Raw genomic sequence first — 15,530 nt, 5'->3', positions numbered from 1 at the left:
TGTTTACGAGTCAATATACTAAGTAAAAAAGATCGAGTTCGCTAAAATAATTATAGATAAAAAAAATAGCATACTACTATAAAAAAAATAATAATAATGAAATCTTGAAGGATTATGGCCCGTGCTGGTTCCTCTTCTAGCTATGAGAGAAAACTTGTTGAGTTTGTATAATAACATTGGAAACTACTGTTGATATCCTAACATATGAATCAAAACAGATTATGATTTACAGGAAAATTCTACATTTGATCACAAATATTATATATACGGGCGTGTGTGTTTGTCTCTTCGCTTTTAATGACATGAACAATAAAATGGAATAAGTAATTTAACGAAGAGTTGATTTGAAAGAAAAATATTACACCAAAACACGATATTTTTTATAAAAGGGCAAAAAAAAATTATGTCCAATGTTTGTGGATTGTTCCTTCTATTGTTATGGATTATTCCTATTTTAATGAGATTTGAGTTTTTATCAAAATGATAAAATAGTTTAAATAAAAGATAAAAATTGAAGAAAAAGTCAAGTTTAAATAAGTGTATTTCTTTTATATATTGGGTACATACACAGATTAAGAATGATGAATGCATGTTTTTTTTTTTAACGTATTTTATATGTATAAAGATTTATTATTAATTTTTTAGTTAAATAAGTATTTTGTATCTAAAAATATAGTGAATTTTGATTTTTGTCCTTACAAATAAAAAAAGGAATATATTCACCCTCAAAAATTTGTTTTTGTTTTTGGTCCCTATTGAACATAATTTTAATATTTCCTTTTGTTATTTATTGAACATAAGAACAAAATGAGTTGAACTAATAGATTTTTGACGGAAGTTGAACTAATATATGACGTAAGTAGAACACATCTTAAACATAAAATAGTCATAATCTTGACAAAAATATTGAATATCGACTTGTCATTAGGAACGAAAAATAAAACAAATTTCTTTAGAAGTATGTAAACATCCCGTTTTTATTTTTATGGACAAAAAAAATTCCGTTATATTTTTTGAAACGAAAAAACTTATTTAACCCTACATTTTTTTATAATAAATAGCTAGCTCGCATGTGTTTTTTGATGAACAATCATGTATTTCTCTTATGATTATAATGAAATGCATGAGTCTTTTTCATTCAAAAAAAATATTAAGTATATAATTTAGCGATCTAGTTTGACTTCTTAAAAAAAAATAACCATTTTTTATTCTTATAATTTAGCGATCTAGTTTGACTTCTTAAAAAAAAAATAACCATTTTTTATTCTTAATTTCAAAACTTTTGTGTACTCCTATATTTACTTCATCCGGTCATGGTTATATATAAAAAACAACTTTTTAGATTTATTTAATATTTAATTTATCCAACTTATATATTGGTCAAATACATTAATTATTTAATGAAACTAAAAACTTATTTTTTACGTATAAATGTGACCGGGTATATCGTACCGGCACCCTACACTGCATATCCCAACTTCATCATGTAGCTATGATTCTTCTTTATTCTCACTTCTTAGTTCTTATGCTGCATGCTATCATAAAATTGTTGTGAATATGCTTCTTTTTACCAGAAAAATAGCACAAGATTCCAACATAGTATAAGATTAAGCCAGGTGTAAATCCACCATGAAGCCACAACAACCAATACAAAAATTCAGGAGATAACTTAACCCCTGAGTACATAACACCACGTGTCATCCGTTTCCAAGCAAAGCAGCAAACTCTCCCTACAGTCCCACGTATCTTACAATGCTCCTTCCATTCCAAAAACTGTTCTAGGTTACATTCTCCCACCACGTGGTAACCATCGCTTTCATCACATATTATCCACAAACAATCCTTCACCAACACCTGGATGCCACGTCACTAGACCATACCATAGTACATTAAAAAACCCTAAAAATGAAGTAACATGAGACAAGGACCACGACCATTTAAATTATCGAACTACATTCTCAATGTTGTTGCTCGCTCTCACTCACTCTAAAGTGAAGTGAGTGTGAGAAGAGTAAGTAGACAACAAATAAGTAGAATGGCTGTTCCAAATTCTGTTTCTAATGATAATGTTGGAACGTTATTGTTACCTGATAAGGAACAAGAAAATTCTATCATAGTATCCACCCTCATTCACGTTCTCTCCTCAAATAATGTTGCAGTTCCTGCTTCTCATACGGTAAACACTCTCATATCTTAAAGTTTTATTGCTTTCTTCGGTCTTATTTATAAGAAAAAGTCGTGTTCTGTCTTATATATAATAAATTCACGTTCTCTCCTCAAATAATGTTGTTGTTCCTGCTTCTCATACGGTAAACACTCTCATATCTTAAGTTCTATTTCTTTCTTTGGTCTTATTTATAAGAAAAAGTTGTGTTTTGTCTTATATATAAGAGAAAATTGCGTCCATCGATGTTAAGGTATTTGTACCAAATTTTAGACTAAATACATCAACTTTAATCAACCGAACGTTATATTATCTTATTTAACTTTTTTAACTTTGGATCGATTTTGGCTACAGGGTACCGATACTCAACAAAACTATGAGGTATTAAACAATTTACCTCGTAACAACCAACAATACAAGGAAAAGGAATCAGATAAAAAAGCCACGTCATCAAGTGCAAGTGGGACCCTCTTGTCTTACCAAAACCAATATGGTCCTGACACGTGTCGTGTATGCAAAATCAACGGCTGTCTCGGTTGCAGATTATTCTTTGAGAAAGATAAAGGGGAGAATAAGAAGAAATACAGAGGAGTGAGGCAGAGAGCATGGGGAAAATGGGTGGCAGAGATAAGAGACCCAAAAAGAGCAACTCGTGTATGGCTTGGTACTTTTCAAACAGCTGAGAATGCTGCAAGAGCTTATGATCAAGCTGCCATTAAGTTTCATGGAGCTAGAGCTAAGATTAATTTTGATTTCTCTGATTATGAAGTTGCTTGTGATGAGAAGAAGAAGCAAAGTGTGACAGTGCAGGATTGTGTTGGTGAGGTTTCAGGAGTGAAGAACCAAACAAAAACTACTATCCTATCATTCGGGCCACCAGAAGTGAACTAGACTATACCACTACTCTGTCTAAAGCCCCATGTTTGGTATTACGGTGGATATATCAGAATCACGGTGATACCAAACATACATAGAGTAGCTTTGGTTTGAGTAGTGTTAAGTGTAGTGTTGCACTTTTTCTCTTTATGTTAGTTTGTTTTTTCTTTTTTTGAATGTTGAGCACTAAATATGTTTTAGTCCTTATAATATTGATTTTAGTTTTGTATCTACTTTTAGTCTCTGATATATAAAACTACATGATTTTAGTTCGTAAGAACTAATGCATGTACTTTTATGATTTATAGGGATTGAAAAGTCGGTACATGGACTAAAAATAAAATAGGGGTAAACACATATTTAACTTTTAGAATGAGTTTGGTTGAGCAATTGGAAATTCTAGAAATATTATAATTCTAGACAATTCAAATGCTTTAATTGAACATTCTTCATTTCTATTATTTTTTTATTGAGTAATAATATATTTGTTATTCTTAATTAGTATTCTTGTGCTAACTTTATACAGTTTAGAAGTCTTGCCATAAAAGTATAAATAAATATATAATCAAAATTGTTACATAGGTAGAATGTTAAAAGATTTGGGATAAAAGTATAAAGTGAAAATGATACAAAATTAGAGTTTTAAAAGATTGGGGTGAAAATTGAAATTTTGACATTGGAGAGACAAATTTCAAAATATGAAAAACAGGGATCAATTTCTAAAATTTTAAAATTTAGAGACCAATTATGAAATCAATTTGAATCACATTCTGAAATATATATATATATATATATTTTTTTTGAAGGATATATATATATATATATATATATATATATATATATATATATATATATATATTAAATGACAAACTAGCAATTATGAGAGAAGAGCATGGGACTTAACAACTCTACTCAAATGATCCAAACTAGCATGGGTACTAATGGGATGGATCAAATTGAAGAGAGTAGTAAGTAGGATGCCAATTTTTTTTCATTCTAAAATCAGTTATATGAACGATGAGGTTACTAAATGTTCTAGTTCATTCATCTCTCTAGAAGTTACAAGCTAGAAGTGTGGTTTTCTAAAATCATCTAGAAATTCATCTCTTATGGTTAAGGTGAACAAGTGAGAAATCTAAAATTCAAATATCATCCTCTGCATACATAATGCAATGTTGCTACAAACCGAGTGAAACTCAAGTGAACTCTAAAATCAATCATTTACTTGGTCATTTAGTGTTCAAAACAAATAAATGTTTAATTTAATATAGTTTTGTATCAATTGTCTCTAAAGTAATAGTATATATTTTGTTTCTTCAAAAAAAAGTAATATATTTTGTACTAGTGTAGGACTTCAATATATTTCAACTTTCAAGTCAACAATTGGATACAAACAAAAGTATTTCCGAGTAGAAGGAGCTCATTCTTTAATCAAAAGGTTCAAAGTTCGTTCTAAGATTTGTGAATTGATCAAATATTTCTTTTGGACAATTGACAGTGAAAGTTTGATCGTAAGAAAGTGTCTCATTTACATATTGAGGACGAAGTGGGAGATGACAGTAGATAGAATTTTGGGGACAGAGTGGGAGAGATTGCAGTCGATAGAAAATGACTCATACTCTCTCAAAAAAAAAAAAAAAATGACTCATACTAGCAAAACTGCTCCTCTGTTAATTTGTCCTGAATTTTGTCTTCCAATAACCCAAACAATAGTTGACTTATGTAGACATTTAAAAATAAAAAAAAAAGTTATTATTTCTTATTAAAATTATAATTGTTTATTAATTTTGTTTCCTGGTTTTTATGGCTTACAGAATACAATTTTCATAAACTCCGATGCTTAGGCATGGTTAACAAATCAAAGTTTCATCATCACTGTCTATTAATTAAATAATAGTTATATCAACAAGGTCTACCATTCATTGTACCCATTTCTCACATGTCAATATTTTCGAGGGAATTTTATCAGAAATTCACCCATGATCTATCCGAGTGCAAAACTAGAAAAGAAAACTTGCATTTCTCAAAACTGATACTTCCTTATAATTAGGGAAAGAATATAGTAATACAGCTAATGAATCTGATACACAAAACCCAATAAATAAAGGTTTTTAATTTAGTGTCAAAAGAAAAAACAAAGGAAGATTGTCCAAGCTTAATTGCTATCGCAAAATGACATGGTGACAACAATGACAGTGCTATCAAACTCTTCCTCAGCCTTCATCAGGAAGACCGGTATAGAATCTGTTGTAGCCAGCAAAAATCTTAATCTAACACTCAATCTGCCCTAAAATCCAAGTAGTAGCTAATCAAAATTTTATTTCGGTCACAGACCAATAATTAACAACAAAGCCTTCCATGTTTTTTTCTTCAAATCCAGCACTTACAACGCTGATGATGACCCGCTAATAGTCTGCTTAGCCACATATATTTGCTTGACCTTCGACGATGAAAAGTTCTTATCTCCACCCGTAGATTGGTTTCTTCCATGGTATCTACGATGGGACCATTCACCACCAGAATTATTTCTCTGAGTAACACCACCACCTCCTCTGTGATAGTTACCATGTCCTGAGGAATGATCATAATGCTGCTGCTGGGTAGAAACATTATTTTGTTGTGCGGGTTGAGTCCTATAACCAGAACTTGAGTTCTGGTTATTACTTTTGCTGCTATTTCCATTCTGAACATCAACTTTGGCAGCAGCATCTGTAATGGTTTTCTCAGATGGAGTCTTACTAGAAACACCCTTGGATGAAGTCTTAGAAGCAGTGGAGTTTGAAGTGTCCACTAATCCAAGTTCATCAGGTAATTGGTTGACATTTACATCAGCTGCTCTAGGAAAATTCCTATCACTATCAGAAGATGTTGAAGTTCGAGAACCGGTAAATCTGTTGACATTTAGTGACTGGTCGACCGAAGGGCCATGGCTCATCTGAGAAGTTTGAATACTTTCTTGTTGATGCAATGGCATTGATGGAGGAATGGATGAATGTGGTGCATTTGGAACATGGGGCCATCTAGCTTGCACTGACATCTCGGTAGAGTGCTGGCACAAATTTCAGAGTTGTTAGTTACTACTACTACTACATACAAACACACAAAAAAAAAAAAAATCTTGTGCAGATAAATTAAAATAAAGCAGAAGAAACAAATGGCTTTTACTGTCTTTTAAAATAAAAGAAACTAAAAAAATAACTTGTTACAAAATCCAAGCAAGAACAGCTATGCCATCCCCAGCACTGTGATACTGTACAACAATCATAAAAGCTTTTGTATGACAATAGCAAAAATCAACCCCAAGACAGATAAATCTTTACCTGAAAAGGAGAAACATCAAACATAGCCACTGGAGATGCCATTGGCAGAAGTGGTGAACCAGGAGCAAGATGTTGAATTTGAGAAGGCATGTTAGCAGGATTCCGCTGTGAAGATGCCATATTCATATTGTTCATATCCCCTTCACTGGTCCCTGATGCAGAAGTTGTAGGAATGTGTTTCCAATCAGGCTGCTTTCCAGAGGGGATATACACAAACTGTCCACCAAATTGTCCTACAGGTGCAAAATGGTTATAAACAACCATATGTGGAGGCCCTTGGACTCCTGGAATGCCTCCAGGAGGTGCAATAAAAGGTCCAGTAAATCCTGTTGGAGGACCATAAAAGGATTCCACACCAGAATGACCCTGTTGCCAGTTCCCGATTGGCCTAGATGCTGGTGCAGTACTTTTTTGAGGCTGTGACTGTGTTGTAGATGCAGATTCATCATGTGGTCCGAAAGCAAACACAGGACCACCCATCATAGGATTCATTTCATAGAAAGGAAAATGTGAAGGTGGGCCAGAAGGAAAATGAGGAGCGACGGCAGGAAAATGCGAGATCATCTGGCATGAAGTATTTTGTGTATTTGGTAAGGCCGGCCACAAGGAAATTGGTGGAGTCTCAACAGATAAGTCAGCAGGAAGAGATACACTAAGAGGCTCCTCAGATCTAGATTGGCTTGCTGATTGCTGCTCACTACCTACTCCTGTCAAGGTAATTAATATTATTAGCAGATGCCAAAGAAGAAACAAAAACTATACTGTCGTCTTATAGTGAGGGAAATAAATCACCTGCTACTACCCTATCAATATCTGCAGCTACATAATTTTTAGCATCTGAAACCGAGACAGAACAAGTACCCAATCTATTTCCAACAGTCTCATCACTACCAATGGCAGCAACAGCAACAGCAGAAGCAGCTGCTTCAGCTTCAGCCTCCGCATCACAATCTTCTAAATGGCCATGAGATTCATTACCATGTTTCCCTTTCTCAAAGAAAAGACTGCAATTAGTGTCAGATCCAGCAAGGTTGTGAGATATTTGCATGTCTGATCTAGATGATCGAGGGGGGCCAATACCATGAGACACAACACGGCTGCTAGGAGGAAGAACAGTTGGAGATGTCACTGCCCCTGAAAACAAAAAATTATCCCCAATAATTAAGGAAACAGGAAACTTAACATCCAGAAATATCACTTTAAATTGCCTGTAGCCTTTCAAAGTTATTACGACAGTAATTGACTAAACAAATCCCAATGCAAAATTTATTTTCTAACCAAATTGAATTCTCTCTCCAGCAAGCAAGGAATTTATTGGACTGGCAGCAGATGAGAATGTTTTCTCTTTTGTTAAAATGGATGGTGCTGGCAAGCTGGATTCAGCAACAACACCTGTCATATTGCCACTAGAAGCCTGTGAATCAAACTGCTGAGGCTTCATAGCCTCATCGAGTTGTGTCTGTGTCAGCGCCATGACCTGTTATGCAATTTTTAAATTATCAACTCAAGTATTTAAACAAACAATAAAATATTTATAGGTATGATTTGATGATTGAAGCTTGTTATATAATGGATTTGATACGATTTTTTTATGCACCGTTTAAACATGCATTGTATAATACTAGATAGGATAAGAATTTCTACAAAAACATATTTTACTTGAAATAGACTATATCTAATTTGTTCATGTTATAATAATATTTTAGATATAAAAAAAATCCCAGAGGAAGAAGAAAAAAAAAACTCAGAACCACTATGTAGATTCAACCTTACTGAACGACACTCTGATGAAAACCTATATATTGATTTCTAGTAACAGGTTTACGTGGGATCTTAAATCCTTAGATGGTCTAATATTATATCCATGTGTGTATTGTATTGTTTGTATGCATAGTTAACTAATTTTAGACTATTTCAATCTGTAAATTTTATAATATAAAGTGATACAATTAAACTTCCGAAGTTACAGATCTTAAAAATTTAAAATGAAAAATTATTAAAATATATTCATTTTTATAAATTAGCCCACTACATCATCTATCTACAACGATCCCAATTATTATATACGAGGGGTTTCATGTAAGCATTGAAGTATAAAGCAAAGCACAAAAGAAAATTAGAGACTATGGCATTTCCATTGCCATTGTTATCTACTTAAAAAGGGAGAGGGGAGAGTTCAAACCTGTTGGCTAATTTGCACATTGCCCCAGGAGCCCAAAGATGTCTGAACATTTTCATGGCCCTTCTTGTTCTTGCTTTCGCGACCAGAAACTGATGGGAGACTTGTATGAAGTGACCTGTAAAATAAAAAATTAGATTGATGTTTCTTGTACAATAAGAGCCACGTGAAAAATTACAAGGCTGCAAGTCTGCAACTACCTGTTCGTCTGTGATCTTAAATCAGGCTGGGCATCAGTTTTCAAAGGAGGTGTGCCTATAGGAGGTAATGCCTGGGACAGTAAGTTTGAATTATATCCAGATGAGGAATCACTCTTTGTCATCCCATGCCCATCAGCAGCGGCAAAATCAGCACCACTACTGTTCGACACTTCTCCAGTAGAAATGGATCTTTTGCTAGAATTGGCCATGGGCATGGTCACAGTACTTTGTGAAGCAGAACGGGTTTTTCGTGGCACCTAGTAAGAAACAAAAACACAAGTATAAAATATGCACTATAAAATAAGGTTATGCAAATAGATAGAAACTGAGAAGGTTATATACCTTTGCAACACGAGACTTAGCCTTGATTTCTTTCTCTCTTTGTTCTCGCCGATCATTTATCATTTGCCTCTTAGACCTGACTTCTATGAAGTCATCTTCATCGCTGGGAGCTTCAATTCCAGGTTGCTCAAACACGCGTATAATTCCGCTTTGCAATGGAGCATCAACATCTTCCTCAGAACACAAGTTTCTTTTGAGATTACTCTGCCCAGAATGTGAAACGCTCTGAGACTTTGTTGATTCTTTTCCTTCAACCCTCTCAGCTCTGCTTCCAGAATCCATGCCATGTGAATTTTCTCCAACTGATTCTACTGGCTGTTTTCCCATTTTATTGGTGTAAGACCTTCTAGATCCAGTCCTTCCAGACATGCCTATTCCCCTTCCAGTGACATTTGACTTATTATCCAACCCAAACTGATCGGCTGACAAAGAACTAGAAGGCTCCCTCTTCTCAGCACTTTCCCGAACTCGAAACTCGGTGCGCTGTGTATTTCTATTAGGCCTCCTCGTAAATCCCCTGGAATCTGCTCGATTAACCCTCGGAGCTGGACCTAGAACTGCACCTGTTGATTTTGAGCTTGAAGTTTTTACTGTGTAGACATATCTCTGTCCTCTACCACCAGATACCGGAAACCGTGATTTTGACTCCATTAAATCTTTCTCTTCTGAAACTGAATGAAGATATGCATCTTTGATATGAGGCTGAACTTCTGAGTGTTTAGCATTGGATGAAGTACTGCTGCTCTTTCCAACTACATTTTGGCTCCCCCGCTTGTCCAATTGGAAACTAGAAGCAATCCTTGTGTTATTATTAGGAGCATTTTGTCCCTGCTTTATTCCAGCGGCATTCTCACTTGGAAGTGAACTGTGAGATAAGCTTCTTGAATTACCTGGTTGGCCAAGAACAGACTGATGCCTGATATCTTTCTTAATAAATGAATCAGAAGATTCTGGACCACTTTGAACTGGCATTTGATTTCCAGAGTTATGATTAAAAGGGAAACTGGATGGGATATTAGGCTGAACATATGACATTGATTGAGGACCTAGAGGCATCACCCCCTGTGATACTGGAGATGAATACCTAAGCTGGCCAAATTGAAATAAAGGAGGCTGTGACGAGTGCATATGATGAGTGAGAGGTGCACCAACCTGTGGATGCAGATGTAATGGCATCTGTATAGAACCTATTTGTATGGCTGGTACTGGAGAGGGTATCAATGATGGACCAGAAAAAAGACCAAATTGAAGCTTAATGGGTAACTCGGCTTGACCTGGAGCAGCAGAAGTAACAATTTGACCCGAAGATGTGTAGTGTGGGCCAATAATAACTGAAGATGGTGTACTATGATTAGCAGAGAAGCCATTAGAAGCTTCAACATTACCTAAACTCTCAGATGCTAAATTTGGAGTTGGCTTTTCTGATTCCTGGAATACACTAGAAGAACTATTGAGATTCACCTGAGAGGCATCATCAACAGGTTGAAGGGCTTTGCCATCATTGCCTGTATTGTCAAAAGGTACTTCTAGAGAAGCGTTAGAAGCCTGTTGTCCCCTTTCAAACTCCTCATTAGGCATTCCGACCTGAACACCCTCATCAAATCCTAATACTAAGTTATCCATTAAGTGTGGCAATCCTTTTTCCTGCAAGTGCATATTTTCAAAATCCTGGTGTAGGCCAGCATTATCATCTACTTCATGCACTTCCTCTTCTTCTCGATAATCTTCATCTTCATCGTATTCTTCTTGTTCTTGGAACTGCTCATTATTCTCAGCAGCCCATTCGTCATCATCGTCATCGCCACTAGACACGGCACATGAAGCGACTACATTCTCTTTACCAGCTGTGTCAGGTGTTGCAATGGATTCATTTTCAGGAGCTAAGATGGGGCCATTTTTGTTTTCCTCAGAGGTCAATATTGCAGAAGAATTTCCAGAGTCATCTATATCATCGTGAGAGAGATGTGTTGGTGAACTAGGGGGGCTTGAAACAGAGAGTGAAGACTGAGAATCACACCTTGGCGTGGCCTCAACTTTATGGTCTTCATTTTCAGCAACCTCTTGGAGGGGATCAACTTCAGCTTGACCATGATTCCCATTATCATAACCAGTTGGCAGGGTAGAGTCACCCCTTGCTGCCTGATTATATGGTATCTCGTTTTCTAGGAATGCCGAAGGAGCAGGGTGTTCATTTCCGTTCCTGTAAGTTCTGTGAACTGAAGCAAGCGGAGGGGGGAGAACACGAGGTTGCCTGGCAGGATACCGGGATCTCCCCAAGGCATACGGTCCATCTGATTCAGAGTTTTGGTATGGACGGTCAGGGAATGGAGGGAAAGCATTGCCACGGGGACGGTTCTGTGCCCAACCATCAAATCTTTCAACAAAATTTTCATTGAAATCAGAATGCATCTCTGAATTTCTGCCAGCATGATCTCCATCTGCAGGTTGATTCCACCTGTGTGGTTTAACATGAGCATATTCATCTAAATAAGTCCTTGAAGACAATAATCCAGCACCACCATTATATTCTTTCCTCATAAATGGCTTTCCACCAATGGATGAGTCTCTGCGAGGACTGTTGTGGCTATTCTCATGGTCTTGGGGATAGAATGCCGGGCTACTCCAGTTCTCATAACCATCTCTTCTCCATGAATTAACTGGTTTACCTCTATCCACGAAGGTGGAAGACAAATCTCTAGAAAAATGAGGTCTAGAGCCCATCTCCAATGGCCTATTCACACTTGATGAATCAGAAGATGCTGAAGTTAATATCCTATCAACCATTCTTTCACTATCCTCCCAATCACCTACATCTGTAGCCCTTGATGCATCTCTTTCATTCACGTTCCCAGGCATTTTCTCATCAACAATTGGAGCATTATTGTTACCTTTGGCTGATTCAGCCTGCCTCCTAGCAATCTTTTGTTCTAATTCTATAAGTTTTTGTTTAGCAGCTTGTTTCCTCCTCTCCTCTTCTAAAAACAGTCTTTGTTTTTCTTCTTCTCTAGCTAGCCTCTGCTCTTCGGCCTTGCGCAAAGCTTCAATTCTATCTTGTTCTTCCCTCCATGCTGCCTCTCTTGCTTCTTCTTCCAACCTCCTTTGCATCTCTTCCTGTTCTCTGGCTAGTCTTATTCTTTCCTCCTCTTCTCGGCGAGCAAATTCTACTGCCCTTTCCTGCTCTTCAACGATTCTCTGCCGCTCCTGTTCTTGCATCCTCTGAACCCTTTCAAGCTCAGCCTCAAATGATTCTCTAACAGGGTCATGGAAATCAGTTTGCTTGAGTATATCCTTCTTTTTCTTCACAACCCCAAGGCTTGTTGAAAAAATATCCTTCCCATCAAAAGCAGAAGCTCCAAAATCTTCCCCATAAGTCTTTTCACTCTTCGATAAATTGCGTTTTTCTCTGCCAAAATTAAGCAAAGGATCGTTAACAGGAAGCCCTTTACCACCCAATGAAAATGAAGACTTCGACATCAAGCTCTGGTTAGAATCAACTCTATTCCTGTTATACTGATCGCCACCAACATGACGATTATCCCGCAGTCCATTTCGTTCACCATATGATTGCGCCATATTATTCCAAGGTTGTTTCACACCTTGACCATACCCTACATCCCTCCTTCCAGAATCATCATGAACAACATCTCTGAAAGGGGACGAACTATACTTGTTATCCTTCCCTACATCTCTATTACCACTTGAAGGCCTTGCACCAACAACACCATTCCTATCATTCCCAGCATCTTTCGGAAAAGACGAATTCCTCCACGAAGAGGAATTAGAGGAATTCACTTCCCTTCCTGGCATTCTATCATAAGAGTCCGCCTTAGGAACTTCACTGGAGGAAACCTTACCAGCTTCATTGCCCCGCATCTGTCCTCTCATATCATAACCACTACCATACTTTTGTGGCACAATGCCAACACGAGGCATATCAAAATCCCAAAAAGCATCATTTTTTGATGAAAATCCATGATCCCTCCCCTCTCTACTCCGCTCCGTAAAACCATGACCAGTATCACGCTCATCATCAGCCCAATCAAATCTCGGGTTCAACCTTACCAGAGGCGGAAAAAACTCATCTTGATTCATCCCACCTCTAATTTGATTCGCTCCACGAGAGCCATTAAAACCTCGATTCTCACGACCATTCTCAACCGGAAAATTCCCAGCATTGAACCGAGAGTTCACATTAACAACTGAAACAGCATTAGCATTAGAATTACCATCAGCATCACCACTCTTATCCTCCTTCTTCTGCTCAACAGATACATTCTCCTTCTTCTGAATCGAATTCGAATTCTCTTGGATCTTCTGATTCTGGCTACCACCAGATACAGGAGGCACCAAAGTAGCACGCAATGACGGAAAATCCTCTCCTCTCAAAACCGCCGACGACGAAACAACAGTCGGAGCAACCTTACTAACAACCCTCGGCACATCCTCCGTAAAAACCATCTCTTTCTCTTGCAAAACCGCCGAAGCAGGCTTTGTCCACCCCATCCCAGACGAAGAAGGTCTCGAACCGGTCCCCGAACCACCAGCACCAGCCGGTCCACCACCCGATCCAAGCGAATCAAACCGTTCATGCTCTTTCCGAAGCGAAGGAAGATTCAAGGGGGGTGGAACCGCAAGCTTCCCTCCAATTTTCTGCGAACTTCGAGGTCTAGAAAGAACCGCCATACCACCACCACTGCCTCCGGCGGCGGACCTCGGCGCCGGAGCAGTGGATCCCTTTTGTCCATAAGACTTGTTGAGATTCACTGACACGTATTTGGTGCCGGAATTTGCCATCGCAGTCGCACCGCAAGTGTGAATCGCCAAAGCATGAAAACCCTAATCCTTTGAATTGATCTGAATCGTTGAAGATCGAATTGAATTCCTTAACGATGATTGAAATGAATGGTTTTTTTGGGTTTGATCGAATCGATCGATGGGATCGATCGATCTTGAATTGTTGAATTAGGGTTTGAAATGAAAAAGGGGGGTGTGATAAGAAGGTGAACTCCGGGGGGGCGTAAGATAGAGGGCGGTGGTGTTAGGTGCGCGGAGAGAAGAGAGAAAAGGTGAAGTTAATACAATGAAGGAGCTGAGTGAGTAGACCAAACTATGATTTGTTTTTCTCTGTCTTCATGTTTCAACCCCTATGTTTTTAGATATTTATGTTTTTTACCACACTCTCCACTCACGTGCTATATTCATCTTAAGGACCGACTAATATAAAAAGTTTAATCTCGTTGTTTACTTGCGAGACTCGTTTAATAAAAGTCAATATCTAACGGCGGATTAAATTCACGTTCTTAAATATGACTCAACTTCGGACCAACTAAAATGATCTCTTTTTTTAAATGGAAAGGAAATCAAAGAAAAATAGGTCCTGCTAACCGGTGCCCCCGGGGCACGGGTTAAGTATACCATAAAAGGGAATTATAAGCATAAAAGGAAACTGTTTTTGACTTTATTATAAATTAATTATACAATTTCAATGCATTAACTACTATATAATTTCCTTTTTCATATCCTTAACCAGTGTCTGGGGCACCGATTAGCATTTCCCAAAAAAAATTAAGGAATTTTATGAGGAGTACTACTCCCAATAGCATCATGCACTTCGATAAAATTCTCAACTAAGGAGGGGGAACATCAACATTGTTGCCTAAATGTAGATTGTAAGAGCCTAAGCTAAGGAGGAGAGGTGGAATGGTAATAGTTTGAAATTTTATTGCAAATTTTGAAATACTACATTCGTTCTTTATTACAAATCACTTTAATCAATTTTAAATATGTTGGAACAAAATGTGTATAACAATGAACCTTAAAGAGTTTTGATGATAACAAGGTATTAAAAATTGTAAATTGGACTAGCTAATATTTGTTCAAGTGTAAAGGACCATAGTTAAAAATTTACATCATATAAAGGTTCTGAAGAACAAAAAGAGAGCTAAGGAATCAAGAAAAAGAAGCTTGAAAGCATCTGAAGAGTGCATCTGAAGGGAAGTGCTCCTGAAGAATGATGACGTCATCAGAAGTTGAAAGTCATCAGAAGCTGAAAGTCATCAGAAGCAGAAAGTCGTCAAAAGCGACTTCATCAGATGCTGAAGCTCATCAGAAGCTGATTATCACTACAAGCTAAAGATTCAAGGATCAACACTTCAAAAGCTGTCTATTGGATTCGAAAACACTGCAGAAGACTAGTGGAAATTTACAACGGGCATTTTGGTGAAGATTTGAAGGCATTGGATGCTTATCTTCAAAAAACGTTGACATTGTACCTTGTACGAACTGTACAACCACCTTATCCACTACTCTGTTTTGTGTCCATGCTACAAGACAAGAAAACAGTTCCATAATACAGCTACGCCTGCAAAGATGTTCTTTTACAATGGGAATGGATTTTAAATTGGTTCTTCATAGGACAACAACCAAATCAGGCAAAAGATCATTGGTGA

General features: G+C 37.1%; 2 protein-coding genes across 5 annotated transcripts; one reads left to right on the top strand and one right to left on the bottom strand.

Moving 5' to 3' along the window:
* Nucleotides 1-1,947: 1,947 nt before the first annotated feature.
* On the top strand, nt 1,948-3,496 carry LOC146901034 (ethylene-responsive transcription factor ERF109-like). Its single transcript, XM_085734234.1, has 2 exons — nt 1,948-2,176; nt 2,519-3,496. Exons 1-2 carry the CDS (start codon nt 2,036-2,038, stop codon nt 3,053-3,055), a joined length of 678 nt encoding a protein of 225 aa, XP_085590360.1. The 5' UTR covers nt 1,948-2,035; the 3' UTR covers nt 3,056-3,496.
* Nucleotides 3,497-5,059: 1,563 nt separating this feature from the next.
* On the bottom strand, nt 5,060-14,215 carry LOC146901033 (uncharacterized). 4 transcript variants are annotated; one of them, XM_085734232.1, is made up of 8 exons: nt 9,082-14,215; nt 8,740-8,996; nt 8,543-8,657; nt 7,639-7,837; nt 7,441-7,494; nt 7,153-7,347; nt 6,361-7,067; nt 5,060-6,089 (listed from the first exon to the last, which is right to left on the bottom strand). In XM_085734232.1, exons 1-8 carry the CDS (start codon nt 13,873-13,875, stop codon nt 5,424-5,426), a joined length of 6,987 nt encoding a protein of 2,328 aa, XP_085590358.1. In that variant the 5' UTR covers nt 13,876-14,215; the 3' UTR covers nt 5,060-5,423. The 4 variants fall into 4 exon arrangements, with proteins under 4 accessions (XP_085590358.1, XP_085590359.1, XP_085590356.1 ...); XM_085734233.1 differs by having other exon boundaries at nt 7,222-7,347; XM_085734230.1 differs by having other exon boundaries at nt 7,153-7,494.
* Between the last annotated feature and the right edge of the window lie 1,315 nt (nt 14,216-15,530).

Source organism: Medicago sativa, chromosome 8 (genome assembly GCF_051527215.1).
Source record: "Medicago sativa cultivar Bolivia chromosome 8, Bolivia_mono, whole genome shotgun sequence".
Classification (NCBI taxonomy): Eukaryota; Viridiplantae; Streptophyta; class Magnoliopsida; order Fabales; family Fabaceae; genus Medicago; species Medicago sativa.
The sequence above is the reverse complement of the archived record's forward strand: the minus strand, read 5'-3'. Positions and strand labels throughout refer to the sequence as shown.